Genomic DNA, 27,496 nt, shown 5'->3' with positions numbered 1-27,496 from the left:
TAGCCCACCAACACACTTGGATCGATGTGACGTTGCCTATACCCACCGCAGTTCGCTGATAGCCTAACGGTGTCATTTTTGAAGCGAAATCGAACGTTCCAATGTCCTTGCGGGATATTCAGGCCCGCCTCCCACAGCTGACAAGATCCTTAAAAGGGCCCAGGGCACCACATACGTGACTCGCACGTGCACTGCTCAAATTCTCGGAACAAGCGCCTCGCCTGAACGGCCCAGACCTCTCGCGTGTCACGTCGATGTTTGGAAAAAACCGAACTGCTAGCTACACCGTTTTCCCGCCCCTTCATCTCTCATTTTTCGTTCTCTGTCGAAACTAAATTATATCACGATTGCGCGGAAGAATCGCTACTAAAAAAAATTCTTCGCTTGGTGAGATGAATTGCTTCGAAGTCAGGAAAACAAAAGAATACGGACAGCGAGAGATGAAGGCCTGACGAAACGAAGCGCCCGCATCGATTGGGAATACGTGCCCGAAAACCGCGCCTCGAGCCATTATGGCGGTGGGCTGCCCTCATTAAGGTGAACGCTGTTTCTGGCGCCGGCCCCGTTCCTGTAGCACCCGCCCTGCTTTCAACATCCCGCCACGTCGCGCTGTGTTCACTCGTGTTTCTCTCTTGCACGTCCCTGTAAATTGCGTGCAACGTTGTGCGAGGTACGAGGCACGACAGATCCCAGCATGTGCAGTTCGCAACAGAAACTCGTAGGGTATTTCGATAGCAACAGAAACGAGTTTTGGCTGAAAGTAGGCGTCTTTCGCTATCAACTGCGTCGGCCTGGCAACCCGTAGTCATAGTCATCGGCCATGTTAGGCCCGCGTCTAAATATGGCTCATACCTACTATGGGGGATTGGCCAAGGTTTTAATGGTGTTGGAAGGCTGATTACACGAGTGTAAAAATAGTAATAATAAGAGACTAAAATAATGTTAAAGGATAACTTTTGAAAACAACAAAAACAAAACAAAAATAAAGGAACAGTAAAATAACGTAGCGTTCTCAGAAGTTAGCAAAAGAATTGTCCTACATCAGATAGGTATTTCTCTACAGCTGCACTCACGTCCCTATGCCATTGTCTCACCGCTTTAAAGACAGAATATTAGAAACGTACAAATTCATTCCTATACAGCGAAACCGTGCTTCCGGAATAATGCTGCGCGTACAGTGCTATCTTCGTCCGCTACAGTGCTGTCAGCAGTAATCTTCGAATTACGTGCACATACGCTACCATTCTTGCCAGTCTGCGTCGCGTAGAAAACCACGCACGAATTGGCAAAGCGTCGCGAAAGCAGAGCCGGTCAGCGCCTCCTGGCTCTCTGCGGCGCTTCGACCCGCAAGCGCAGTTCGACGTGCAATAACCTGGTTGGCAAAGTTATGCGACGGGGAGGACGGATCAGCATCAGTTAATATATTCGAATGGATGTTCTTGCATATCAGAGTATGCAGGAGGAACGCTCACACAACTCATGACTGCAGGCGGATCTAATATTCGTGAACGCAATTCATAAGGTTAAAGGTATGACAACAAAAGCAACAAGAACCGCTGTGGTTGCTCAGTGGCTATTCATGTTGGGCTTCTGAGCACGAGGTCGCGGGATCGAATCCCGGCCACGGCGGCCGCATTTCGATGGGGGCGAAAACACCCGTGTACTTGGATTTAGGTGCACGTTAAAGAACCCCAGGTGGTCGAAATTACCGGAGTCCTCCACTACGGCGTGCCTCATAATGAGAAAGTTGTTTTGGCACCTGAAGCGCCATAATTTAATTTGTTTTTAAAAGCAACAAAAAATACAGACTATCAAACATACAAATTTAAATAAAGGGCGAACTTATAGTAATCATTTAAAACTTATTAGAAATGTAATAAATGATAACAATTACAACAAAAAAATTAAAATTCTAATAATGGAAACAATGCACTTAGAATCTTTGGGAAAGTTAACGAGCATCTAAAATGAACGAGACAAGCTCTTTTCTAAATACCTGTAAAGATGAAGATTGTCAAATTCTGAGTGGTATGGTATTCCAGAATACGAGAAGCGCAAATACTGCTGTTTGTTAACCGTAATTAGTCCATGTTTCTGGCAAAGGAAATTACGAAGTTAAGGATGAAACTACTAGAGAGATTATTTCTGTTAAATACATTATTGATTGGAATATTAGTCACTGGCCGCTGCCCACAGGATACCCATCAGAATATTTAGGTGGTATCGTAGCAAGAATAGGTTATGTTTTTTTTTTGTTATGCTATGCAGAAATAAACAAATATGTCTGCTGCAGACAATTACATAAGTACAGTCGAGAGCAAAAGTCTAGAGACCACGACATCAGCAAGAAAGAAAAAAAATTATAAGCACATCCGTGCGATGTAGAATTTTCTTAACGCACGATGCTAGTCAAACAGGCGCACGTAGGCAGTACCACTTGCTCTCAACCTTTATGCCTAGGTTGCGAAAAAAAAAATAGCGGTACCTCTGATCCCCAGAGTTTTGTTCCCGATTGCACATGCATGAGGGTTTTTTTGCATTACAACCTCTTCAAAATGTGGCCGCCACATCCGGGATTCGAACTCCCAACCTTGTGCTTAGCAGCACTAAGCCACGGCGGTGCGTATACCACCGCAATGTGCAGTCGCAAATGTATTAAGCTTTGAAGAATTTTAGAAATGCTCACCGTATACAAAAACACCGTTATACTTCGTGAATGATATTGCAGCTTTGAAAATTTTAACTTATTATTAGATAAGCTTACAAAATCATGTGAAAGAAAAAGTGCATCCATTTTCTTACTGTTTTTGGAAAAAAAAGGAGCAGTATAAAGCGTTTGTTCTACAATTACCTCATAAAATTTTTTTTTTTAGCTCTTAGAGTTATAGAATATAAACTACGACAACATGCCGTGCAATTCAGAGATGCAGAAATGCCCAATGAGAACTGAATTCGATAAACCTAAATTGAAAATAGCAGGGGGATGTCCAGATGAAAAAAAAAAAAGAATCCCGTTCCCGACGAGTCTATCTTTTGTCGAACATTTAACTCGAAACGTGCTCCAAATGAGCAGCTTTAGAAAAGTCAACTGTAACCTAGATAAAAAATTATTATATAGAACCTGCAGCAACAAGTGCCGGTTATCAATAATTATTAATGAGCAGTCCGAAACATCTCTAAAACAACCTGCGAACTACTCTGTGCTGTTGACCTCCCGCGGCAGGCAGAAACTTTCTTTCAGCTCATCAAGTGCACACGTTCGCGGAAAATCCGTATTATTGATAGACGACGAGTACTTGCAGTGAACATCGCGTTTAACGTTCTGTAGTACATCAGCGATCTTTTGTAGTATTCTGAATCTCCCTGGCAGTTGAAAACTTAACGTTCTTTCTTCCTTTCTTTTGTGTCCCCTTTTATGTACACACAAACATAATAGTATTAACCTCCGAGTGATTCATTTTTGTGTCCTTGTGCGGGTACCTTCCAGTGTACTTCTTGAAGTTAATATGGAAAGGATAAATAAACTAAGAGTAAGTCTATCCAAACAACTAAAGAAATGAACAATCTTAAACAAATCAAGTCTGCCGGTAAAACTTAGCTGTGTTCAGGCCTATATATCGCCGAGACACGCAAAGCCCGCTGTGGCATCTTTCGGCAAAAACGGTAAAAGAAATGAAAGAGGATTCATGGTACAGCGTAATTCGGGCATGTCGCCGTTCTGTCGTATATTTGTATACTGTCAACAAATGACGATGTGGTTCGATCGTTCGTAGGCTGGACTGCACGCGCGCATTTTTGCGCTGTCTCTCAATATAGACTATCGAGCAGGCGCTGGGGCATAGTACTTCGTAAGAAGCACCTGATGTCTTCAGACATTGTGTGGACAGGTACATCGTTCATGGGACAGTGCACGTCGCTGCATGCGCGGCGATTAACATTAACTTACACGATACACGGCGATTGCATTAACTTCGCCGTGTATCGGCGAAGTTAATGAGTCGTCAAAATGAATTTATATGTGAGATGTGCGGTGCAATCTGCCGTAAAGGGACCACATGAATGTAAAGCAGGTGAGCATTTTTTTTCCTTTTGGCAAGTGTACGATCGCCCCGCTATGTGTAGCGGATGGTTTGAGGTTGGTGGCGCTGCACCTTTGTACATATATGTGCAGTGCTATACATAGCTTCAACCGGCATTTGCTTCTGGAGCACAAAAAAGTGCGAGCCGCACATTAGTTTGTGTGCCATTTAACAGTGGACCACGCTGTGCAGTCTCCTATGAAAAATTTTCAAGCCTCATATTAAAAAAAAAATGTATATTTCCGTAGCCTACGCAGCTTGGTATTCAGAATTTCAGCCTGTACAAGTATATGCAGACCATGTATATTAATGCGTTAGCATTAAGGGTGTCAAAGTAAAAAGAAAAATGCGCTTTTTCACGAATATTCGTATTTGATTCGATTCGATTTAATTTGCAAAATATCGCTATTCACACACCCTTAAGTGTCGAGGAAGTGTACTGATGTCATTGCTTTTACTCGTGGTGCTTTAGAAATGCAAAAGTAAACAAGTACATTGGCGTGACGCGTAGTCGTTTGAATGGCGCGCTAATGAACGGTTTCGTGCAGAACAGGGTTTCGCTACGACGTTTGGCTATTCGCTATGCATAACACTAACACGTGCACATACAGGAAGCGTGAATTACTTTTTTCCCTAATAGGGTCACCAGCTGAAGCGCTGGTGATCCTGCACTAGCCGTGCGTCGACCTCTTCTGAAACGAGGCCAGCTGAGCGGCACCTACACGCTAACTTATTGATTAGGTAGAGGGTGCCATTTTAGATATGGCTTAGCGGCACCTTCCCGCCCGCCATAGTGCATTATGAAGCAGCCGCTGACACGTCATGACGTCATTGAAATTCTAAACGGGAATGGCTGACCCAATGTGACAAAGCAAAGCAACAAAAATTTGGGGCCGCAAATTATTGCTGAAAATTGTGCCACTCTCGACTAGTATTGGTGCACAATGCCACAACGACAGGCAATCGACGCGCTTTGTGAGAATAGTAACATTGCTACCCATTGCAGATTACTACCCTACATGTGGAAACATGCAGGGTAGCAATCCAGAAACGCCGCGGAGGAGACCTCCTATGGCTACGATCCCCGATCCCGACTATCGTTTTCCTAAAGGTCGCTCCCGAGCGGCACAAGTACATTTAACGAAGCCGAGAGAGCAGGATACGCCATGACATGATCTCCCCCCGCCCCCTTCCCCTCCTCCCCCCATGCAATCAATCCGCACAACGAATGCTACATGCATGTGCAGGGGACCTAACTTCAAGTGTGCGTTACCTCGTGTGGGAATGCGAAGAACATGCCTAGACAAGTACCCTTTAAGCAGGTTACGTCCTTCGAGGTCTGGGTCCGGCCCCGAACCAACCTTAAGGAGACATTTAACTCATTATGAAGCTTCGCAGGCGAAGCTTCTATAGCAACCGACGCCTCACCGCAAATTCATTTTCCTTACCCACTTCCCCAAATAGGCGTCGAGAAATCATCTTAATATATATTATTATTATTCTTGAATGTCTATCGGTAACTTAATAGAAAATCTGAATTTTAGTTTAGAATTTACTGCATAGAGAATTGGTCCTTTCGCTACATAGTCGAACCGTACTTTCCTCAGGTAACGCAGATAATGCCACGAGCAGGTTCACGTAGGCGTGTATTAGCTAAGGAAATAGGCTATGCGGTCATCGTTCACGCCTTTCTGCTAAACGCACCTACCGCACCATAGACGCAGAGCGCGTGCCCGGGTCTTTGACCCGACACTGTGGGTCGGCCCGGAGCTTATGAAAAGTGACGTGAGCTCGAGAGATGCAAATATATGTAATCCGGCCCGAGCTGAATCCGCGAACGAGCCCGTTCTCTGTGGTCTAGAGCATAGACCGCAAATTATGGAGGCATGAACAGTGACACCCCACAGCTGTGGTATAAGGTCGTAAAAGCTTTCTCTCTCTCGCCGACCGGAGCTGGAACCTCAGGTTGGGCGGCAGATGACTTTTTGGGGCCGGTGGTTCCGAAACCGGGTCACGCGTTGTTCGGGGCGGTGGTTCTTTGCTTTCCGGGAAGAAGATCGTAACAAAAGCAAAAGGAAGAAGTATGGGGGCACGGTGATGAAATTGGGTCGACGACTGGGCTTCACAAAGTGCATTAGCTCGTCGCACATCTTTCCTACGCGTATGTGCTGCGGTGTGTGAGAGTGTGCGTGTGTGTTATTGTCGCAGCGGGTGCCGACGGGCCGAGTTGTCTGGCGTCACGTATTGCACGTCGTCGACGTCACGTCAGTGCGCTGTCGCTCGTGCGCAAAAGGGGGCGCTGGGGTCGAGGGGAAGCAGGGAGGGTGAGGACGGTGGCTTCGCGCGCCCAATAGGGGGTCACGGCGTCGCGGGTCTTTCCGCTCGCTCCGTTCTCCCGGAACTGTGATTAACACGGGTTAATGGCGCTAACGCGTCGCGTCCTCCTTTCCACCCAGTGTTCCAGCTACGCGCGAAAGATGGCGCAACTCCCGATGCCGTTTGCATTTTGCTCTTGTTTCGCGGGAATGTTTGTGGTTGCCGTCGTGCTGGGATATGCGCATGAATCGCCCGTTTTTTTTTCTGTGCTTTTTTTCTCGCGCTCCCGACATTTAATTTGCGTCCCGTGACCGCTGTTACCGCGCGCGTCCATGGTCGAGTCGTTTGTATTCTGGAATGCAGGTACGGGGTTCGATTCATAGTGCTAGTTGCCTCGTCTCGCACGAGGTGAATTACTAGAGAGAGCAGAACAAGAAAAGGGGCTTTTAAGTAATAAGAGTTGCACTTGAGGTTTTTCCACTGGGTGGCTTGGCACATTTGCAGTTTTGAGACATGACATAGCACTAATGGAAATTGGAACTGCATGCACGCCTGCACCGGGAAAACTTTCTTTTATTCTTCTGTAATTTCTCGTTGTGCTATGTTTCTTCTTTCGACCACCATTCTGCAATGTCTTCCAATGTTAAAATAATATTTTCTTTTTTCTTTTTTTATATCATGGTCTATTCAGCTTGCTGATTCGGCTGCTAGTTTTCCCTGCCCTTGCCGGTAGAACTAGTCTTACCAACAGCGAAACTTGAGCCCCTTATGTTAATAATTTTGATTGCTTTCGCAGAAGTTACCTCAGCGCAATGACAGCTCGTAGTTCCGAACTGTTGATCGAGTAGTTTTGTCATTTCCACCGCTCGTTATCTAGGCCTTATTCGGGCTGCCAGAAACACCAGCTTACCCATCCGAGACAAGCAAGTAAGACGAAAGGGCATGTTAATTGTTGAAGCCGACCTCTTGAGTTAAAAGGAAGCTGTACCTTGCGGTCAACTCGATTTCTCTATTAAAATGCACGTCAAACGCAGTAATGGTATTATTACGAAACAGTTCAACCAACTTAATGAAATTTGTTGCATTTGAGAAAGAAAGTTGTAGTTAACCGACTGCAGGAACGATAATTTTGATTTAGGGTCTCAAACTTTTTTTGCGAAAATTACCGAAAACTGACAAGTTTACAAATTCGTAACTCTGCACCAACAAAAGTTACTCCAGTTCTGTAAACTGCATCTCATAAACACGATGCATAACGCTAGCTTGCAGGGAGAAATGACTTGTAAGGTTCTGGTTCTCTTCATTGCGCTCTGCGTGCGTATGTGGACTAACAATGAAGGCAAAAGAAAGTGCACATGTTGTCTAATCAGTAGAGAATCGGGCTGCTGGCGCTGCGGAACCCTGGTTGAAATGCCACCATCGGACACGTATTTTTTTTTTCATTATCGAACAGTTGAAGCTATTCGGCCGCACACCGTACGAATGAAGCAAACCCGGGGAATGATTCTATAATTGCTTCGCATTATAAGTTTAGGGGTGGCGAATTATAGGTACATATACAGATGTGTTAACGTCTGCGCTTGCTAAATATTCAACGTATGATACTAAGACGGCGAACACTCTACTACGAGAGCTTTCAACTTTGACCAAACACAACAGACATTCCGCGGGAACGTATACTCCTATACTGTCATTACTTTTCTCCAGAACTAAATCTTGCCTATCCCATCCGCCAGATCACTGAATTAGAGTTTTTTCTAAAGGATTAGGACTGAATGAAAATTTGTAGCTATCTTTGTCTTCCTCGTGCTTGTGCGAACAAATTCACTTCATATCTTCTCCTAACCTTTTCTACCACTTCTTCTTCTTACAGTGCAGGGTAGCCAACCGGACAATTTCTTTCGTCAACCTCTCTGCCTTTCATCGGTAATTTTTTTTCTCAAGGCGCGTCCACTTAAGAGCGCTGGCCGCAAACATCGAATGGGAAATGCTGATGAGCCCGTGATCTTTATGATTTAATAACATTTATTCATGAAATGCTACAAGTTGTAGCGCTACGCTGGAGTGAATAAGCGAGGCAGCAGCAGCGAGCGAATTGACCTTCGTGCTGCCTCTCGCTTCAACTCGAACTAAGCGGTGAAAACAGCTTACACGAAGTTATTTGCTCTCGGCGCACTCTGTACCCACCGCGGATCATTTTCAAGATAGGGCGCGTGCGGCCGCGCCATACGCAGGCACCACCGGAGTAGAATCCCCGTCTTCCCCTCCCCCGTTGCCTTGCGCGTGACGGAAGACGGCGCGCTTCTTGCCCGCTTTCTTCCCTTGCGCTCTCGAGACTGAGCCGCCATCGTCGGCTCACTTGCGCGCGTTTTCACTCGCACACACAGAGCATACGGCGCGCGGCAAGGATGTTATCGCTCCTGGACTTTATAAGGAACAACACGGCGACGCCGACGGAAGAAATGTACCTGGAGTCTCCACACAACTGGCAATAAAACTGAGACTGAAAACTGAACTGGAGCTAATAAAGTGGGCTCACAACCACATAGACAAGGATTAGGTTTATTGGTGCATAAGCGTATTCTTGCTTAGAAGTAGTACATCTGATGTCACATCCGCGCGAAGATCGAACGAAGTCGTACCGCACGTAGCACCACATGCACGGAATAGAAGTAAATATTACTTCATGGAATGAGCCAAAAAGAACTTCCAGGAAAATTGACGGTGTTAGCTTCAGCTGTATAGTACGACGAATAAAAACAAAAGGGCTCGAATTGCTGTCGGAGAGTTCCTGCCTTTTTTTTTCGCTTTCGTCTTTTACCCGGTAAACGTTGTGATGCGCGTCACGTATGACGACTGACGCCGCGCTGCAAAGATAGTGGTACCCGCTTTGAAGGTTAGTCGGCAAGGTTAGTACATTGCTTTTACTTACCTCTTCGGCACTGTCCACTGGGTCTCCTTAAAAGGCGTCACATATTGGCAGATGCGTCTTGCAGGCAGAACCAAGCCGTGACCCCCAAGCCGTCCCGCCCGTATAAGCGGCTGCTGTCCGGCCCCGTAGTGTCCTGCTCTCGATAAGTGGGCCTCGGTGCCTGTTTTCCGCGCCACTGCGGCCCGCTCCTCGCACGCGTGCCGCCCGAGTTTGTACAAGCGAGAAAGCAGCGCGCGGCTTTCAGCGGGCAGCGTTTCGCAGAGTACGGGAACGGGCGCGGGCTCGTCGATATTCGACCGGCGTCTGCGCCGTAGCCAGGGGTAACCACCTTGACGTCGCGCCCTGGTGGGCGCCGCAAAATGGCCGCTGCCACCGTTCCGCGGACGCGATTGGTCGAAAAGGGGTTCCACGCGCTCGTGGCGGGCGCATTTGTTTCTCGCCTTCGCGCGGTTCAGGAAAGGAACGTTCGCCTACTGGGGAAAGTTGACCCTGCTCTCTTTCTTATACGGGGTGTAAACGGTTTTCCCAGCAGCGCTGAGCGGTGTTAATACGTATTCCCAGGCTGGTGAAGGTTCATTGTGCCTTTCCAGACTTGTTGATCGACGTTGATGGAGTCGGTGGTGCTAATAGCGAATACCCCGCTGTGGGCTGCAGTAATCACTTCTTCGCTATTAGCACGATGACTTATATGAAGGCGCACATTTTCATATTTTATGGGCAACCGGAACTGTTTACTTCACATAATGGCAGTAGCCGCGTGAGGTTGGTAGTTTTCGTTAGGTTAGCCACAAACCAAAGATCCTTAAGTTTCGTTATGTTGGTCACAAACAAAATGTCACTGTAAGTGACCTTTTGTCTGGTTCATACGGGAGACGTGAAGCATATTAGGGACTATTAGGGACTATATGTATTAGGGACTAAAATCTCTGTGATTTTGGTGTGAAAAAAAAAAAGTCGCGGTTTCGCCCGAAAGGCGAAGCATCGATTGCGATAGCAAATTGCTGGACAGCTGTACGAAGTAAGGAGAATAGTTTTATCGGCCGTATAAATTTGTAAGCATAAGAATACTAACTAAATGAACAAGTGTGGTGTCACGCGCGCACAAGCAAACATGAACACGTTTCACTCGATGACCGCGCAAACTCGCTGTCAAATCGCTGCAGTGAGGAAACGCGGCAGAAGCAGCGAGCGAATTGACCTTCGTGCTGCCGCTCGCGTCAATGCAAGCTAAGACTCGAGAACACAGCGCAGCGCGAACTCTGTGCCCATCGCAGACTGCTTTCAAGATACAGCGGCCCGGGACGCCCGGAGTATGAAGCACCCTCCCCTCCCCCCGAAGCCTTCCACGCGACGGAAGACGGCGTGCTTCGTCCCCGCTTTCCTCAGTTGCACGCGCGAGATTGAGCCGTGATCGCCGGCTCACCCTCGCGTGCTTTCACTCGCACATACAGCATACGGCGCGCGGTGACAACTTTATCGCCCTTGGACTTTATACGGAACATCACGGCGACGTCGACGGCAGAAATGCATCTGGTGTATCCACATAATGCTATCACAATAATAAATACCAATACCAATATGATTACCAATATTGAATACAGGGAGCGAGTGTAATTAGGGCTCGCATAGACAAAGTATTTTACTCAATAGGCATTGGCGAATCGTGGTAGCGAACGTGTCGCTAACGAATTAAATACAGCGGGTTAATGAAAGAAATATCTCGTGAACAAAATAGCATTGTGAATGCGGCACCACAGCTTCGAGCTTTGTTGCGTGTGACCCGCATTGAACAGTACTAGACTTCCAGGTATCTTAGTTCATTTTATTGTGAAAATAATGTGCTGGTATAGCCTGATCAGGCAGGCAAAATCAACAGAACAAACTTTATTGCAAAATAGCCTAACACAACAATAAACGACAAGTATAACCCACTTCATGGGAAAGTCGGCACGTGGTTCACAAACCGCCCCGTAACAGCTCGCACTTATGTATGTATGTATGTATGTATGTATGTATGTATGTATGTATGTATGTATGTATGTATGTATGTATGTATGTATGTATGTATGTATGTATGTATGTATGTATGTATGTATGTATGTATGTATGTATGTATGTATGTATGTATGTATGTATGTATGTATGTATGTATGTATGTATGTATGTATGTATGTATGTATGTATGTATGTATGTATGTATGTATGTATGTTCGCACGTGAGATTGCATCATGTACTTGAGTGCATAGCAGGCCTGCGCATGTGCAGGTAAGTCAAGAGAACAGCCACTGTCGGTGTCGAAGTGTGACGCTGCAGGCGTTGAATACAAGTACATCGAATTCCCATCTTCTAAGCGGCAGCGCGAAGAACCTAGCTGGGCATTTGCCAAAGTGTCTTCGCCTACCGTATGTGCTGCCTCTGCGTATGCCTGCCTTCACCGTCCACGCATCACGCCATTGCCTGCTCTCGAAAAGGACTTCGTTTGCGTCTGGACAGTGGCATGTTTGAACACTGGGAGTGATGTGGCTGCACTTCTACGCTTATCATGTCACACAATAGGACTAACGGCGTTCGTGTTGTCCACTTCTCTTCTCTTGTGTCCTGTCTGCACACCTCACCTTTCTTGCATAATGAGGACTATCTAATAGCAGTAGGCCTATCTAATAACAATCATAACAAGAATAATAACAAGAATAATAAAAAAAAGCTAGAAAGCCCGGGTACTGCTACCCTATGCAGTCAGAGGCAGGTTCATATTAGCACCGATGACAGTCAACCAGTTTACATTGCTCCTTGATTACAACTCGACGAAAAGAAAAAGAAAATAAGAAAAAAAGTAATCCACTTCAATGTAGCCACAAAACTACGTAAGAAATCCACAAAGCTTCGCAATCGCAGAGAAGTCGTCCTGGTTCAGGGATACAGATCAAAGAGCGGATACGGCGCGCTCCTCGGTGAGTTCCGCGTGCTTCCACTTCAAAGACGGCTGTCGGCGCTGCGAACAATGTAGGCGCTGTCCTTCCAGTAGTCCTGGGTAGTACGTACAGAAAATAGTGCCGAATTAACCATCGATAAAAGCAATCGCGGCGTGCATGAAAGGTCCAGAGAAGCACGCCTTATAGTGGGCTTAAGAAGGTAGCTATTTTCTCCGCGGAGCAGTTTGGAAAAAGCAGAGTTCTTCTGGGTCGAAGTGGCTGTTCGTAATCGAGTTTCAGTTCGTTGGAACTAACGTTGGGAAGAGTTTGGCAAAAATTTGATCCTTCACACGAAATACCATGCATGTTGGTGAGGTCGGGGCCATGCATACTGCAGATTTTGTTAGAAGTGATAGCCGGGTTGCCTGTTCTAGTTAGACACAAACCTGGATTACTATTAAATAAATAAATAAATAAATAAATAAATAAATAAATAAATAAATAAATAAATAAATAAATAAATAAATAAATAAATAAATAAATAAATGCGTACATTATGGAACACATACACCAGTATAGCGGGGGTCCCTTTACAGTAGTGAACAAAATGGTATATTTTGCATTTCGTTTCTGTGAGCTAAACTGCTGACAATGCTGATGCTGCGTTATGCGAGACGTCTAGCCTAGCGAAATAGTCTCTTGAACACGCACTGTCATCTTACGTTATTCAGACCGCATGTTGCGGTCTGAATAATGGGATTCGGGATGTCCGTGATTCGCTCTGACGTAATAAACACGTCACGAAAAGTTCCCACAAGGCTCGTTTTTGGCCATCTGTTAGTCATCGTGTACATTAATCACCTCTCTCAATGTTAAACTAGTACTTCATCTAGAGTATACGCTGATGATGCCACTATATTTTACCAAGAGTGAATGCTTAAATACGGTAAGAAGCCTACTAAAATCAGACCTAAGCAATTTGTCTTCGTGGTGCGCAAGTAAGAAACTTCATATATGAACGCTTATAGAGCTCAGTTTTTTTTATACACATAAGCATCTCATTTCCCCTGCACCGCCACTTATTTTACAAACACATGTTCTTTCTCCTTCACCTGCAGTATAGTGTGTTTCTTGGCGTCCTATTAGAACGCCACCTTAAGTTTAACTTGCATGGTGATATGATTCCAAACAAAATTGCTTCTGGATTAAGCGTTCTAATTTTAAAAGCCCCCATTTCCCGCAACACGTAACTTCCCTTTATGGCGCATGCATACAGCGACAGTTATAATACTTCACATGTTTGGGTAAAAAAAGCACATATTCCGCGCACATGCCACATCTGCCACATTTATAAAATCACGCTGTGAGCATAATTTATTTCTGTCGCTCGATGACGCACGCAGTACTAGTTTGCCGTTCTTTGAACACACTACCCCGTATGTTACATTCTCCAGCACAAATTGACTTTACTGATATACCGTATACTCAACCACGAAATGTTTTTATATACAATTCATATTTCAGCACTCCCCCCCCCCTTTCCCCCCCCCATAATATGTAAGATGTTCATCCAAAAGCGATTTCTAATTTCCTCGAGTGAACAGTAATTACGAAATATTCTATATATTTATGGGTATTAAGCACTGGAACGAATTACCATCTCAAATTAAAACCTGCCGCACAACACTAACATTCAAGAAGGATGTCAAGAAATATTTGACGACACTTATACTACAGCTACGCCGCTCTGAACGTATACTACAGCCATATTTATTTTGCACTAACTTTTCGATGTCTTTGTGTATGTATGTGTTTTTCATGTTGCACTCTGATCGACTTACGTTTCCTTGTCTTTCATCCTTAATTTTAGAAATTTTAGTTCTTGTTCGTGTAGTATATACTGCATTTGCTTGTATTACTCTCGCACTTTATATGGTAGACATGCATTGTTCCTAAATAGTTGCTATGTTAACCTTGCTTACTTTGTCGTCATTGCTATGTTGCCTTCGGTGTTTAGTGTAAACGGCAGTGTAATAGTTTCAACGGGGAAGTAACACAGTGAAATTTTAGGAGCGTAATAGGGATTGCAGGTGACAACCTTGTTGGACGATGGCTTGTCAATATACCGGACGTTGCAGTGGGCGTAGTGCGAAATCATTTCCTGCGAAAACAGAAGGAGCAGAAAAGTTTGTGAAGGTGTTAGTGTAATGCACACGCACGCACGCACACACACACACACACAAAAATAAAATAAAAAGAAAGACCCGCAGCGCTTTATATTTTGCCGCAATGGCGAAACATGGCGACAATGCTCCACTGCCTAAAGAATGAATGTTTTCGTCCGGCATCCGCACAGACAACGGGCAATTCCGGTTTGTCATGGATGAAGCATATGCAAGTATACTGCGTCAAAACAAGGTATCAAACAAAACGCACCATGAAATACAACGCCCACGTGATGTTTAGTCAAGGCCGAGCTAAAGGTTTAGCTGCAAGACTCGTCTATATGTTTGGCCCCTTTACTGACGAAACATCGGGTATACCTTGCGATGAGCGCTGGATCGGTTGGGAGCTGTTCCGTGTACGAGCCTCGGGTGGATGAACACCGCGTCGCCGGGCCGCGCGTCCACGGCCACAGCACCGACGTCCTCGAACATGGGGTCGATTATGATGCCCTGCGTTGTCGTAAAGATGCGTTGTTGATACAGCGACGATGGCAAGCTTTAAAGATGTTTCCTTTCAAAAGAGGGCGGCTACAAAGAGTAGCCTATCGGCTTCAGCTATAATCAGGTTTCCCTACATCGATCGTAGACTGAAATCTTGCCGATGTTTACATTATTTTGTCTTCGTTAAAACCAATGTCTCTATATTGCAAAGTTACCGTGCCTGTAACGAAACCGGTTTCCATCTCTTTCCGATTTATTTTTCTCTAGCAATACTCTAAATGTCTCTCGCTTAAGCTCGCGTAAGCGCCGCGGCAACGCCACCTTGTGGCGCTATCTGAATTTGCTGCCGGGGGCACTGACTGTTTTACGTTCTTCTGTTCTTACCGTACGTCGCGAAGATCTGCTGATACCCGCGGAAGCGATGACGCGATGGCTTCTGTACGAATTACGAAGAGAATACAAAATGGAGTAAGTTGTTACAAATCATGGGCACAGAGGTCATAACCTGTAGTGGTCTTCCTTTCTGAATTCTTTCCTCATTAGCATTATCTCCGAGTGGGTGACAGCGGCTGTTTAAAAGAATTGTTTAGCATCACTCGGCGATCATAGCTTAAAACGGCGCGCAGACGACGGTAACGGCGATGACGGTGACGACGGGGCCACGATGACGTTACGACGATGATGATTATGGCATCATGGTTCACGCATCGTGCATTCGGGACCGAATCCTGGGTGAAAGGCAGCGTACACACAGATTATTTGTTGCGTTGCTTCGTCCGCACCACCGACGCTAATGAACATCTCGGTAGTGAGGTGCGTTATAATTCCGCCAACTTCTCCTGCAATAAAAAAAAAAAATGGGATAGCGGCCAACACGGTGATGATGCCTGCGAGATACGCGGTGAACTCGGAAGGAAGTGCCCTTTCAACAGCTATACCGTTGTGGAAGAGAGAGAAAAGCAAGCAAAGAAGGCAGCCGGCGGGCGAGAGGTGTACGCACGTCTTCGACGCTGTGCTGCAGGGCGGGACCCTTGTGGGAGCCGGGCACGGCGAACAGGGAGTTGACGCCGGGGCAGTCGATGGCCGTCCACACCGACACCACGCGCTCCTCCTCGTCCGGGAACGGCAGGAAGTTGGCATTCTGGTGCAGCGCCAGCTGCCCGGCGCCGCTTGCTGTGGCGAGCACGGGTGTGATGTACGTGTGAGGGTCCGAGTAAATTGCGTCATGCCGAACGCATGCAATACGGTGGGATAATTTACAAGCACGCGGGAAACGCACAGGAATGCTCTTATTAAATAATAATAATAATAATAATAATAATAATAATAATAATAATAATAATAATAATAATAATAATAATAATAATAATAATAATAATAATAATAATAATAATCACAACAACCACTACCACCAGATCACGTGGCAAATCGGATTTGTTCCGGATGTAGAATTTCGAAGCGGCCGTAAAACCAGCATTGCAGCGTGGACGATGATTGCAGTTAAGCGCACGCACGCGATCAAAAACGAGTCGGAGAGATTTGCAATGCTTGTTACCAAATGTAAGGAAAATGCACAGAAAAGTGGTCGGGATGCTTTTCCGAAGTGGTTAAAGAATGTCAGCGTAAAGTGTCCTTCAGCACATGTTAGAAACTTTATTGTAAATATAGCGATGTGTAAAGGAGAAGAGGGTCGCTGGCAAGGGAAAGGGCGAGACCTTCGTTTTTTGTCGCGTCAGTCGGTCTCGGAGCCCATACTGGTTTTGCATTTTGGTGGTGCAACCAGTGAGTATATAGGGAATGGCGGCTTAGCCATTTTCTATCACGTTTCTATGTTTTGTTGCCTCTGCCGCAGGCGCCGCTTACTTGTGACGTCTAAATAAACCGGGTCAGTAGCCTTCGTGTTTATCTGCTAATGGGCGCAAAACATGGTGGTAATTTTAGGTAGGTAAAGTAAAGAGAAGCTGGACTTTTGAGGTAAAACTATTGGCTTTGTGACACAGGTACGTGAATAGCATTTGGCTCAAGTGTTCCTGACAGCATCATCTAGCAAATAAGCAGGCTTAGGTACCATGCTACAGAAAGTACTGCAGCTTCTATGCGCTGGTAAACTGCGACAGCGACATACAATTCATATACGAACGAAAGTTTTGTTTCTTTAATTCACTCTGCTACAAACGCTGTAGCGTTATGGCTCGTTATGGTGTAGATTTTGTTGGCTACACATGTTGTATTATGCATCAGAACGCCTAAACATACACGGAGGCTTCTGGCTAAGAGTCGCTGAAGGGTTTATTCTGAGCTGCGGGACAGGCCACGAAGGGGTGGAGCAGAGGATAGGCAATCTTTTGCCCGACAGGTGTGCAGTGCGCACGTATTGATGATGATGTCGTGCCTCCCTATCTGATGCCTGCGAATCCACGGAGGACGTTGAAAAAGGGAAGTGACTTTTTCTTCCATCGTTTTAATACCCCGTCGCGGCGCTTAGCTCCGCTCGCATCGATGCGCCCTCTTCCCACCCACGCGCTAACCATCCATTTCTGTAATGTCTACGGAGGTGGGAGAGGAGACTAGCCTTTCTCACCTGGTGGTACGCTGACGTACATGGCGCCGAGGGAGAGGACCTTGGCGCCGCAGAACTGTTCCACCCAGTCCACAACCTGCATATCCGTAAACAAAGAGGGAGGCTAAAGGTCTGCATTAGCTCCGAGAAACTCTTTCTTTTTCGGGGAGGGGGAGGGTGAAAAGCAAAATTTTAATATCATTGGAGGCTTGGATACGCATTAAAGCATAAACCTTATTTCAGCCGAGCAACGCCACAAGGATCGCTTTGGTTGCTTGCCGGCAAAACCAGTATGCGAGCGACGGCTGCAGGTGATGCGACGAGGAGGCAACACGATATGGTTCTTGGCCGTGCGCATCGGCGCTTTTCGTGAGTAAACTTCTCTCATAACTGTGGGCTTGTACTATCCGCTCCAACTTGCCCTTCGAGTACGTGAAACATCGCGGGCAGTTATTGTACAACCTGTTTCTTGCGGCTGTGTCTCAAACGGGGATCGAGCGGCCGCACGTCGCAGCCAGGACGCTTCGCCTTGTACAACACTAACTAACCACACGGAATGTAGCGCATCCTGGGGCACCAAATTTAAAATATTTTTGCAACTTTTCATTCGTGAAATAAACCCACGGAAACAGTATTCGTTCGTATATTTCATCTGGAGTTGCACAAGATGCGGCAGCGACGAAGGGCACGCACGCGCAATACCCCTAGCTGCGCCGACCGAAGAGGGGTTCCGCCACAAGACACGAAGGGGCGGCGACCTAGTGGGAGCACAGCTCAATCAGCAGATGTCCCATTGGCGAGTCGCTCGAGGTGTTCCCGGGAGGCTAGCGACGCATTCTGACAAATCATAACCGAGCGATCGAGTGACCAGAACAAGAGAACGAGACATCGAGAACAAGAGACAGCGTCGCTCGTCGCCGTCGCGTATGTATAGTCGTGTAGATCGCGAAATCGCCCAAATGGCGACTCAGCTTAACGATGAAGATTACAAGATGACTATTAAAAGAACGGTGCTTCGACCAACTGCTCGGAGAGGTTAAGCGGTCGAGAGAGTAAGTCGTAATAGTGAGAAATTACGGCTAACTGAGCGAGTCGCTGGGGCAACATCATAAAACAGCATCAAAGAAGAACGCGAAGAGACAATGCCATCTTGTTTCTTCTCTTTGTGTTCGCCTTTAGCGCTGTTTCAGCATGATCTAATGATGCGGAGGATAGGCGGCTCCCAGCGCGTGTTGTTGACATTCGGGTTAATAGCATCGACTGTGTGGCGAAAGCCGTGTAAGCCGCGGAACGGTGGAATTCATGCCTCGGACATGACGATCTCGTCCTAACGATGTGCGTGCCATATCGTGGGCTTGCCAATTCCCGACCAAAGGGCTTCTCCGTCGGTTCGACGGCTCTCCGCAGGCAGGCACAAGTGCAACAACGCCGCTCGTTGCTGGACCGTTCTGTCGCCACCTTTTCCTAATAGGGCGGCTGATCTTTCCGGCAGGCCTTCCTCGTTTTTATAGTGCTGAGCCGTGAGTACGGGGCAATGGCGCGATTTTTTTTTGTATATTTGTCGTATAAGTTGTCTGTAATGACTGTATAAATGATGATTGTTCCCCCGTCGTGGTTGCTGAGGGGATTTGGCGTTGCGCTGTAAGCCCGAGCTCGCGGGATCGAATCCCGGCCATGGCGGCCGAATTTCTGTGAGGGCGAAATGCAAAAAAAAGAAAACCCCAAACGCCCGTGTACCGTACAGTGGGTCACGTTAAAAAATCCTAGGTAGTTAAAATCCACTATATATGGCGTGTCCCTCAGTACGGCGTGCCTTATAAGCAAATCGTGGAAGTCACGTAAAACCCCAGACTTCTTTTTCGACCATTGTTTATTCTTTCTTTCCCGTGAAAGGGTGTGGCTTAGGGGGTATGACGTTCCTTTTCTATACGCGAGACCACGGGTTGGTTCCCAATGTACGGCGACCGGGTTTCAGTGCAGTGTTCTGAAAATTGTCGAGTAGTAGCGTTTTGAGTAGTGTTTTGTTTAACGCTTTCGCGTTAAAATCCGAGCGCCTGCTCGAGGATTCGGGCGACTGCTCCAGACCTACCAGCGGAATTCACCATAAGATTTGTGCTCCTTTTATTGCAATTATATGGACACTCCAAGTGAATTTTTGCCGTTGTCGTCACGTCGAGGTTCCGTATATATTTACGTATTTTAGGTATATTTAGGTATTTAGGCTAAATGCTACATGACATGCGGTACATGCGGCTTATTTTACCACACTATTGCATCACTAATGTTGCTCAGATCAGGTCTCACATTCATGACAAAATTACTCCTGAGAATTTCGAGAATGTCAGCCCACAAACAAATGTCACAAAACAAAACACCGACAGCGTATGCGTTTTAACTTAAATTCTCCCAGCCTTAAATATTAGAAGTGCGAAATGCTAACATCAGTTAAACCTGAAAATGATATAATTTTATTGGCGCGTCAGTGCACTAGCTCCGGGATCGGCCTAGGAAAAAGGTTTGAAACAAATCCTACACGGAAAAGTGGCGGTAAACTCTCTAAGAAAGACGTTTGCTTTAAATAATAAACATAAATGAAATAGTCCAATGGCAGGGTTCAAATATACGACCCATAGCACAACAGCTCGTTTTTACTTGGGCTTCTTACGTTTACGTCAATTCATGCTGCCACTACAGCTACGAGTCTTATATTTCGTGTAATTTTCTAATATGTTGCTATCGCATTCATTGCTTCGCCCTTTTGGAGAAACTGTGAGATTTTTTTTTCTCCCATAGGCAATCGCTGGTATGCTTGGCGTGTGCGTGTGCCAACCGGTTTGTCGTTACGGCCGGCCAGACGACCCGACGCCCAGGTGTACGCTTCCGTCTTCCCTTTCTTGTGTCATTGTGCTGGAGGCCTATAGTGTCAGTCATCGGGGGCAGAGCTGTTCCAGACGTGTGCGCACACGGAAGCGTTGACTGCGCATGCTCTTTCCGAGTTTCCGCCACTTCAGCTGTGGCGGCTACTTCAGCCGAGTGGAACGCCAACAGACGGCAGGCAACCGGAAGCAGACGACGGCAGTGACGTCGTTTTCTCTCGGTGTTCGCGTCTCTTGGAAGGAAACGAAAATCGCGCCCGTTCGCTGTGACCCATTTCTTAGTGTGCAGCCGTGCCAGAGCAAGAAAGTAGTGAAGTGCCTGCGCTGGTGAGAGTATTTGTCGACGTCGGAGACGTTTGCCGACGCTCGTGCCGAAAACCAGCTGTTTGTGTGTCACAGGAACGACAACGAACGACAATCTCATGCGTCGCAGCATCTTTCGGATATAGACGCTGACGACCAAGCAAACGTAATCCGTTGGACGGCCGAACAATAATAGGTGGTGCCCACAACGCACCCCGCTATATATCGACGGTTTTCCCAGAGTAATGAAAACAACCAATCTCGTTTTGTCTGGCCTTTGGTGTACTACGCGTGCGCTAGAGCTACAGGTGACGTCCTGGCGGCCATGTTTTTGGACAACTCGTCTGGTGTGGTGTCGCCAGACACCACCGATAGATCATGAAGCGTTCCTGGCGCCTATAGCCGTGTTATATATTGCTGCCATGTCGTGCAAATGCGAGTGAGCATATTGGGGCTCGCTCGTATATCCGGCGAGAGCTTTCACACAGAAATGTATATGCAGCTGAGCATACTTTTGGATTGACCATGGCTCGCGGACAAGACGTTCAGCTCTCCGACGGCGATCTCAATTAGCTACATAGATCCGTGACCTCCGATGCCTTGTTTCTGTCAGTTGGTGGTGACGCTGCGTTTCCATCTTATCCGGCATCTTGGCGCCCTTGCGCTACGCTGCACGCAGTACGGTAAATGCAGTTAATGAATCAACTGTAAAGGCGCGGATATAAGCCCCGCGTTTCCAGCGTGCCAGGCAGCACTAGGCGAATTCAGACAGATATATGTCACGCCGGCGACGTCGGGAGCGCCGAAAATTTGACGCCTGTATGAAGAATGAAGCTTTTAGTGTAAATGGAAGTGCTCAAAAAATGCTACATGATAGTTTTCACTGATTGCTGCAAAAATACTACATCATTAACGAAGTTTATATTTTGAGGAAATGCTTAGGGGTGGCACATATGCAAAGTTTGAAATGCGTATGGTAATGAGCAATTGAATGAAATTTGCTGAACCCTCATTTCCGGCTCGTTTAGGGACGTTATATGAAACGCTCACAAGCTTTTCTCGCTTTCCTGGAAGGACCGAAAACGGAAGAAATTTTGTATTCAAGAGGGACTGGCAGCTAGTCTAGTGCTGACGTGTACCAGTCGAAAGTTTCAAGCGTGAAAGTCAATCATGTGCTTACAAAATAATGTCACCGACACGTGGTTGCTCCTTTCCGGTCTCCTCGCCGAACTACGCGAGGCACGTTGTTTATATATCGTCGAACGCCCTGGCGAAATACAATTTGTGTGGCTGAACTACTGCTTTTGTAAAAAAATACCTAACAACCGCTATAGAAAACGTCATGTCCGGGGAAGTGTTCAAACGGACCAGTCATATAGGAGCAGCGTTTTAAAATGTATGATTTAATTCAACGCAATCAAACTTATTGCAACTGCTCGAAAGAAACAGCTGCGCTCGACATTGGCTTGCGATACTGCGAGGTCGCACTATGTTCTCCTGTCTGCGACTACCGCGTCTGGCTCCCGTCACCTGCGAGGTGCGCCTGAATTGGGACAGGAGGTCGCGCATGGTCCTCTCGAGCCTCTCCTGTGCCTCGGCGTCCAGCTTCTGCCTCTGCTCCAGGGCGATGTCCATCCGGCTGACCTGCGCCATCAGCGCGGCCGGCATGAGGCCCTGCACCACCAGGTAGCCCTGCTCCTCGTACTGCTGGCGCTGTTCCATGGTCAGGAGGCTCTTGCTGACCGGCGCCGACGCACCACCGTTGCCCTGCGCGAAGGAGTGCGGACAGCGACGTCGCGTAAGCGGGAACCACAGAAACTGACCAATCAGGGGGAACATTAGTGTCTACAACAGCGCACTAAGGACGGTGAAAGGCACAAAGCAGGCGCTGACTCGTAAATGAATTTAACGCGCTAGCATTCCTTACCTACCCTTACCCAATTTGACCTGAACTGTTGGGTATCTGTCCGGCCGCGAAAGGATAATCACGTAAAAAAGAAACTGAAAAAAATTTGCTCGCTTGCCATGCGTGGAGCATGGCAAGCGAGCAAATGTCTTCGGCGCCACGCCAACGGTTGAAAGGGCGCGTGGAACACGTGCGACGGTCGGATCCACGGGTTCTTGAGCCACGACAGTAGGACCCACGAGCGCCACGAGTTTATAGTGAGCGAGGCAATTTCTGGCGAAAATGGGCCCGACATGACTTTATTTATGCGATCGTGCTCGCATAACTTAGACTATCAAAGTAAATGAGTTCCGCCGAAATTTTATTTAACGGCAAGGTACGAAACATCAGCGTAATGCGATATGATTTACGCTCTGCGTATACATGTGTCTGCATTCTTTTTTTACGTGGGATGCCGCAATGACTAGCTGCACATGTCTGGGTCAGTCGTGACTGTGTAGACAGTCAAACTAATTCGCAAATATTTTTTGGGCTATATGATGACTGACATTCACGTGTACTCACACTCATGGGCACTCATTCACGTTCTTGCTCACGCTCCTATACACTTACACGCGACAACATTCACTTATCGGCACCATTCACTCGCGCTTAAACTCTCCCCCGTCAGCTCCTATTCACCGCCACCCACTCACATACATACTCACAGCCACTCACAGCCACCGGCATGTCACCCGCGTACACATTCCCGACTGCTGCAAATCACCGTCACTGGCTTTGGTTCGCACTCACGTTCACGTTCACTCGCTCCCCTTCATACCCACCTCCACTCTCACCCTTCGTCACTCACTAACGCCCCCTTTCACGACAGTGAAATGAGTGAGGAGCGTCAGTGTAGTCACTCAGTGTACTCGTGAGTCAGTATGGCAACCTATTATCTTAAGGGAGTATAAAAAAATCCTTCTTTTTCGAACACACGCCCGCATCCACGCTAGTCAGAGTGGGCATGGCAAGAAGCGCAAAAGACCCGTGTCGTGTCTCTTACCATCCTTCGCGATTAGTGCGATGTTACCAGTTTCCCAAAATGTACCAACTCGCCCAGCTCACGATTGATTCGCCTCTTGTGTCCGTGTATTGACGAGCCACGCTGGACTCGCGGTAGTGAAGAGGCGATCGCTGGCGACTGCGCTAGATGGCGCCGATGTCATTGTCGGAACAGATCATTTCGAAATGTCGGCCTCATAAGCCATCGCACTGGTTTCGAACGCGACGAATACACTGGGCGGTGAAGGAACTGCTGCAATTCTGAAGGGCAAAAAAACCTACAAAAACGGCTTTAGCCTTAGTTGGCGTTCGCATTGCTGCCCGTGTTCATATGCTGTGGCAGTTTTCGGTGATTGTGACGTGGTGTGATCGTATGTCTGTGCCCTCTGACTCTCTCTCTCTCTTCTTATCTTTCTATAACTACTCGTAACAGATTTTAGGGCAGCAAACCTGGACTTTCCGTTCAGGTTAACCTGCCTGCCTTTATCCTACACACATTTAGTCCGTCAGCAGCATTCTCCCACAGCGAAGACCACCGTCTTATTCTTGCTTTCCTGCTTTTTTCCTAAAATAACTGCTCTCACCTACTACAGGGAATTGTACATAAAGGGGCAGTGGTTCGATGGGGGACGAAAGGTACGGTCGGATAAAAAGGTTTTAGCTTACGCATAAGCATGAGAAAAATCGCATTTCATTTAAATGGTAGCTATAATTGTGTGATAGTACAGAAATAATAGTGCGGATTAAGGTAGACGCTCTTTCATAGTCCGTCTCACCAAGTCCGCGCCGTGCAAAGAAGTGCTCGCCAATGAGTAACGAAAGTCGACTGCCTGTTCTCGAGGAGGGAAGTCGGCTTTCCCGTTGTGCTCTGCCAATACCTCCGTGAAGAAGCTGCCATGCAGTCGGTGTCTCGCAGAGGTGCGTTCAGAGGCGGTCAACGAAGGACCCTTTCTCCGGGTTCTCTTTTCTGGTTAAACGACGCGCGACCCATGCAGCTTTCGCCGCATTGCACGGAGTTCGGGAGTATGGATTTATATGTGCACGCAAGCGTGTGTTATGTGTTCGTGTGTAACAGGTGGTGGAGATTAATCCGGCACTTCGCTTATGTGCATAATTTCATCTGTAGGTTTTGATAACGTCGATTCTGTACTATGAAACCAAACTAAATGTAACGAAAACATCCGCGCCAGCGCTACTGAGTCATTCGAGTCATAAAGAAGCTTAGTTATCTACAGAATGTGAATGGGTGGAATTTATGGAAGTTACTTTGTTTAGAGTGTATTCGCTGCCACGTTGTATAGCGGCTTGTTTTCTGTTGCGAGCTTTTGTGCCTTTGCGTTTTAAGTAGTAAGCGAAGGAAGGAAGCAACCTTGGAGTTGTTTATTCTCAGCAGTCGAGAGTCTCAACAGTCGAGTCTGAACGGACGCGCGCAACGCGCAGTTCTTGAACGTGCGCTTCCATTTTTTCGGCGGATATTCAAGCCGTGGCCCCGCCTGTCACCGTCAAGGACGCTGCGACTATTAACCGACCGTCCGCTGTACACAGACTCCCGCTCGTCACCGCCTTTCCCGCGATTTAAGCGGCTCAACGTCCTGCCGTCATGTCGCGTCATGTTGTCGCGAAGAAACTGCGTAGGGACGGGACGCAGGATAAAGACACAGCGAGAAGGAGGAGGAAGAAATAAACACGGTGACGTTGACATAGTTAACGAGCGACAAATAACACGACAAATAAAGTGGGGGGAGGGTGGACATGGCACAAGCGCTTGTTCCGTGTCCATAACCTTCTTTTTTTTTAACTGTTTCTTTTGCGCTCATGAATTATGTCAAGTACGCACCAACTTGGCCTCCAGCAAGTAGATTTAAGTCGTATGACGGCGTTAGATACAGGCGGATCATGTAATTGCTTTGTTCGACTGTCTCCTTTTGCAGGGGCACCGACATGACAACTACACCCCCCCCCCCCTTCCACAAAAAGAAATCCATAAGCTCGAGATCCAATGATTCCATATGAACATTCATTTAACATAGTTTTTGGGCGCTAAATGGGACATACAAAAGGAAAGACAGACACACGCACAAGCCGCATTGTGTATGTGTGTCCTTCATTTTTTATGTCCCATCATAGCGCCGTCCAAGACCATGTTTAGTAAACCCCACCAACATGCCTAAGAACTTATACTCAGCCGAATGAACATATTGGGATCCCATATAAAAATCCATATGGTCCCATATATTATACAGGGCATCCTCTTGTGATATACATATAGTTTCTTTTTTATATGGGACCCATATACTCATATAACCACATGAGATTTGCCCAATGTTATATATGGAAACATAGAGGCTTTTATCTTGGTGAAGATGATTTGGGATTTTAATGGCGTAGCAGCCGTACAGGCTATAATGTGCCAAGCACAATTTTGGACCACCATATGCTCGTACGGGGATCATAAGGGTGTTGTCATCTATGATAAATGAAAACATACCATTTTATGTGGAACCGCCGTATGATCGTATGAGGATCACATCGGGCTCGCCCTATATGACTTATGGTAGCATACGAGTTTTTATTTGGGACACCCATATGCTCATATGAGATCATAGAATACAAGGTAGTTCAAGATATCGCTGGCCTTATATTTTTTTGCGTTAAATTAACACAATGTCTAAATTACCTAGATCTACATAAGGATACCACTAAGCCTTAGATCACCCAAGAATATTTAAAATATTGTTTAATTGCTTCTACGAATCAGTTTCGATTTCGGTATTCAGGAGCTGGATGTGTCGTGACGTCAGATACACCAGCTCGCTCCGTTCTCTTGATAACAGCGGCTGCCCCGCGCGAGTGCAATAAAAAGAAACGCGCAATCCCGTTTTTTTTTTTTTGTAAGCAACGTCATCCTGCCTAGCCTTATTGGCACACGACGGCAGCATATTTTGTTCTGCATCATGACTTCACGATAATATTCGTAATATTAATATCATGATTTCACGACGCCGGGACCGGCATTTCTGGACCAACTTGAGTATCAAGTTAAAATATCTCATCTTATGGGTATTTCTCAACTTTCATGTGCTTCCTGTAATCACTTTATGTGCCATAAACGTCTGGTGGACTTTCTCCAACTGCGAAAATGTGTCTGTACTTTTGTTAGTTTGTGTGAAGTTAAACATACCACGTATAGTTAGCTTATGCTTGCCGCCTATCACTAACGTTGCCATGCGATAAACAAGCGGAATGTGGGATCCAACCTTCGGTATGGCATACCAATATTTTCACGCATTTTCTCTGCAATTGTTTCATAATCTATATGAAATCAATATAAATCTCGCATGTTTTTACAATAACTGTTCAAAAACGTGTGGACATATTGGAGTGCATACGGAACACTTCAGAAGTGAGGCATCCACTCCACCAAATCGACCTCACACCGGCTAAGGGATTCAGTCGTATTATATTAAGTGGTTGGTAACGATTCACGAGTACTGTCAAAAGACACCTCTGGCTGGAAAAATCGATGCCGCCAAGAAATTTTAATAGGAGCCGAAACACCAAAATCCGATGAGGAACACAGCGTTTTGTCTCCTTCGCGCTTTACGCTGTTTGGTCATCGCACTGCTGCTTCGCCCCGTGGTAAGTCATCAACTAGCTCTCAGGCAGGGAGATACGATCTCTCCAATGCTATTCACAGCGTGTTTACAGGAGGTATTCAGAGACCTGGATTGGGAAGAAATGGGGATAAAAGTTAATGGAGAATACCTTAGTAACTTGCGATTCGCTGATGATACTGCCTTGCTTAGTAACTCAGGGGATCAACTGCAATGCATGCTCACTGACCTGGAGAGGCAAAGCAGAAGAGTGGGTCTAAAAATTAATCTACAGAAAACTAAAGTAA

General features: G+C 46.6%; 2 protein-coding genes across 6 annotated transcripts in view; both read right to left on the bottom strand.

Annotated features, from left to right (window-relative positions):
• LOC139046793 (trichohyalin-like) overlaps positions 1-9,609 on the bottom strand; it is a 44,143-nt gene extending 34,534 nt beyond the window's left edge. For all 4 annotated transcript variants that reach the window (XM_070520693.1, XM_070520695.1, XM_070520696.1 and 1 more), the window contains exon 1: positions 9,328-9,609. The gene's annotated coding sequence lies outside the window, so the exon portion shown is untranslated. The remainder of the gene's footprint in view (positions 1-9,327) is intronic.
• Positions 9,610-11,134: 1,525 nt separating this feature from the next.
• The window catches only part of LOC139060807 (phytanoyl-CoA dioxygenase, peroxisomal-like), a 45,216-nt gene continuing 28,854 nt past the window's right edge, over positions 11,135-27,496 (bottom strand). For both annotated transcript variants that reach the window (XM_070539971.1, XM_070539972.1), the window contains exons 3-8: positions 22,176-22,412; positions 17,488-17,563; positions 15,907-16,079; positions 14,784-14,915; positions 14,339-14,401; positions 11,135-12,355 (exon numbers count right to left, since the gene is read on the bottom strand). In XM_070539971.1, the coding sequence (XP_070396072.1) occupies positions 12,302-12,355; positions 14,339-14,401; positions 14,784-14,915; positions 15,907-16,079; positions 17,488-17,563; positions 22,176-22,412 (735 nt within the window). In that variant the 3' untranslated portion in view covers positions 11,135-12,301. The remainder of the gene's footprint in view (positions 12,356-14,338; positions 14,402-14,783; positions 14,916-15,906; positions 16,080-17,487; positions 17,564-22,175; positions 22,413-27,496) is intronic.

The sequence above is a fragment of the Dermacentor albipictus genome, chromosome 6 (assembly GCF_038994185.2).
Source record: "Dermacentor albipictus isolate Rhodes 1998 colony chromosome 6, USDA_Dalb.pri_finalv2, whole genome shotgun sequence".
Taxonomy (NCBI): domain Eukaryota; kingdom Metazoa; phylum Arthropoda; class Arachnida; order Ixodida; family Ixodidae; genus Dermacentor; species Dermacentor albipictus.
Note: the sequence above shows the minus strand (reverse complement) of the source record. Positions and strands in the feature narration are given on the sequence as shown.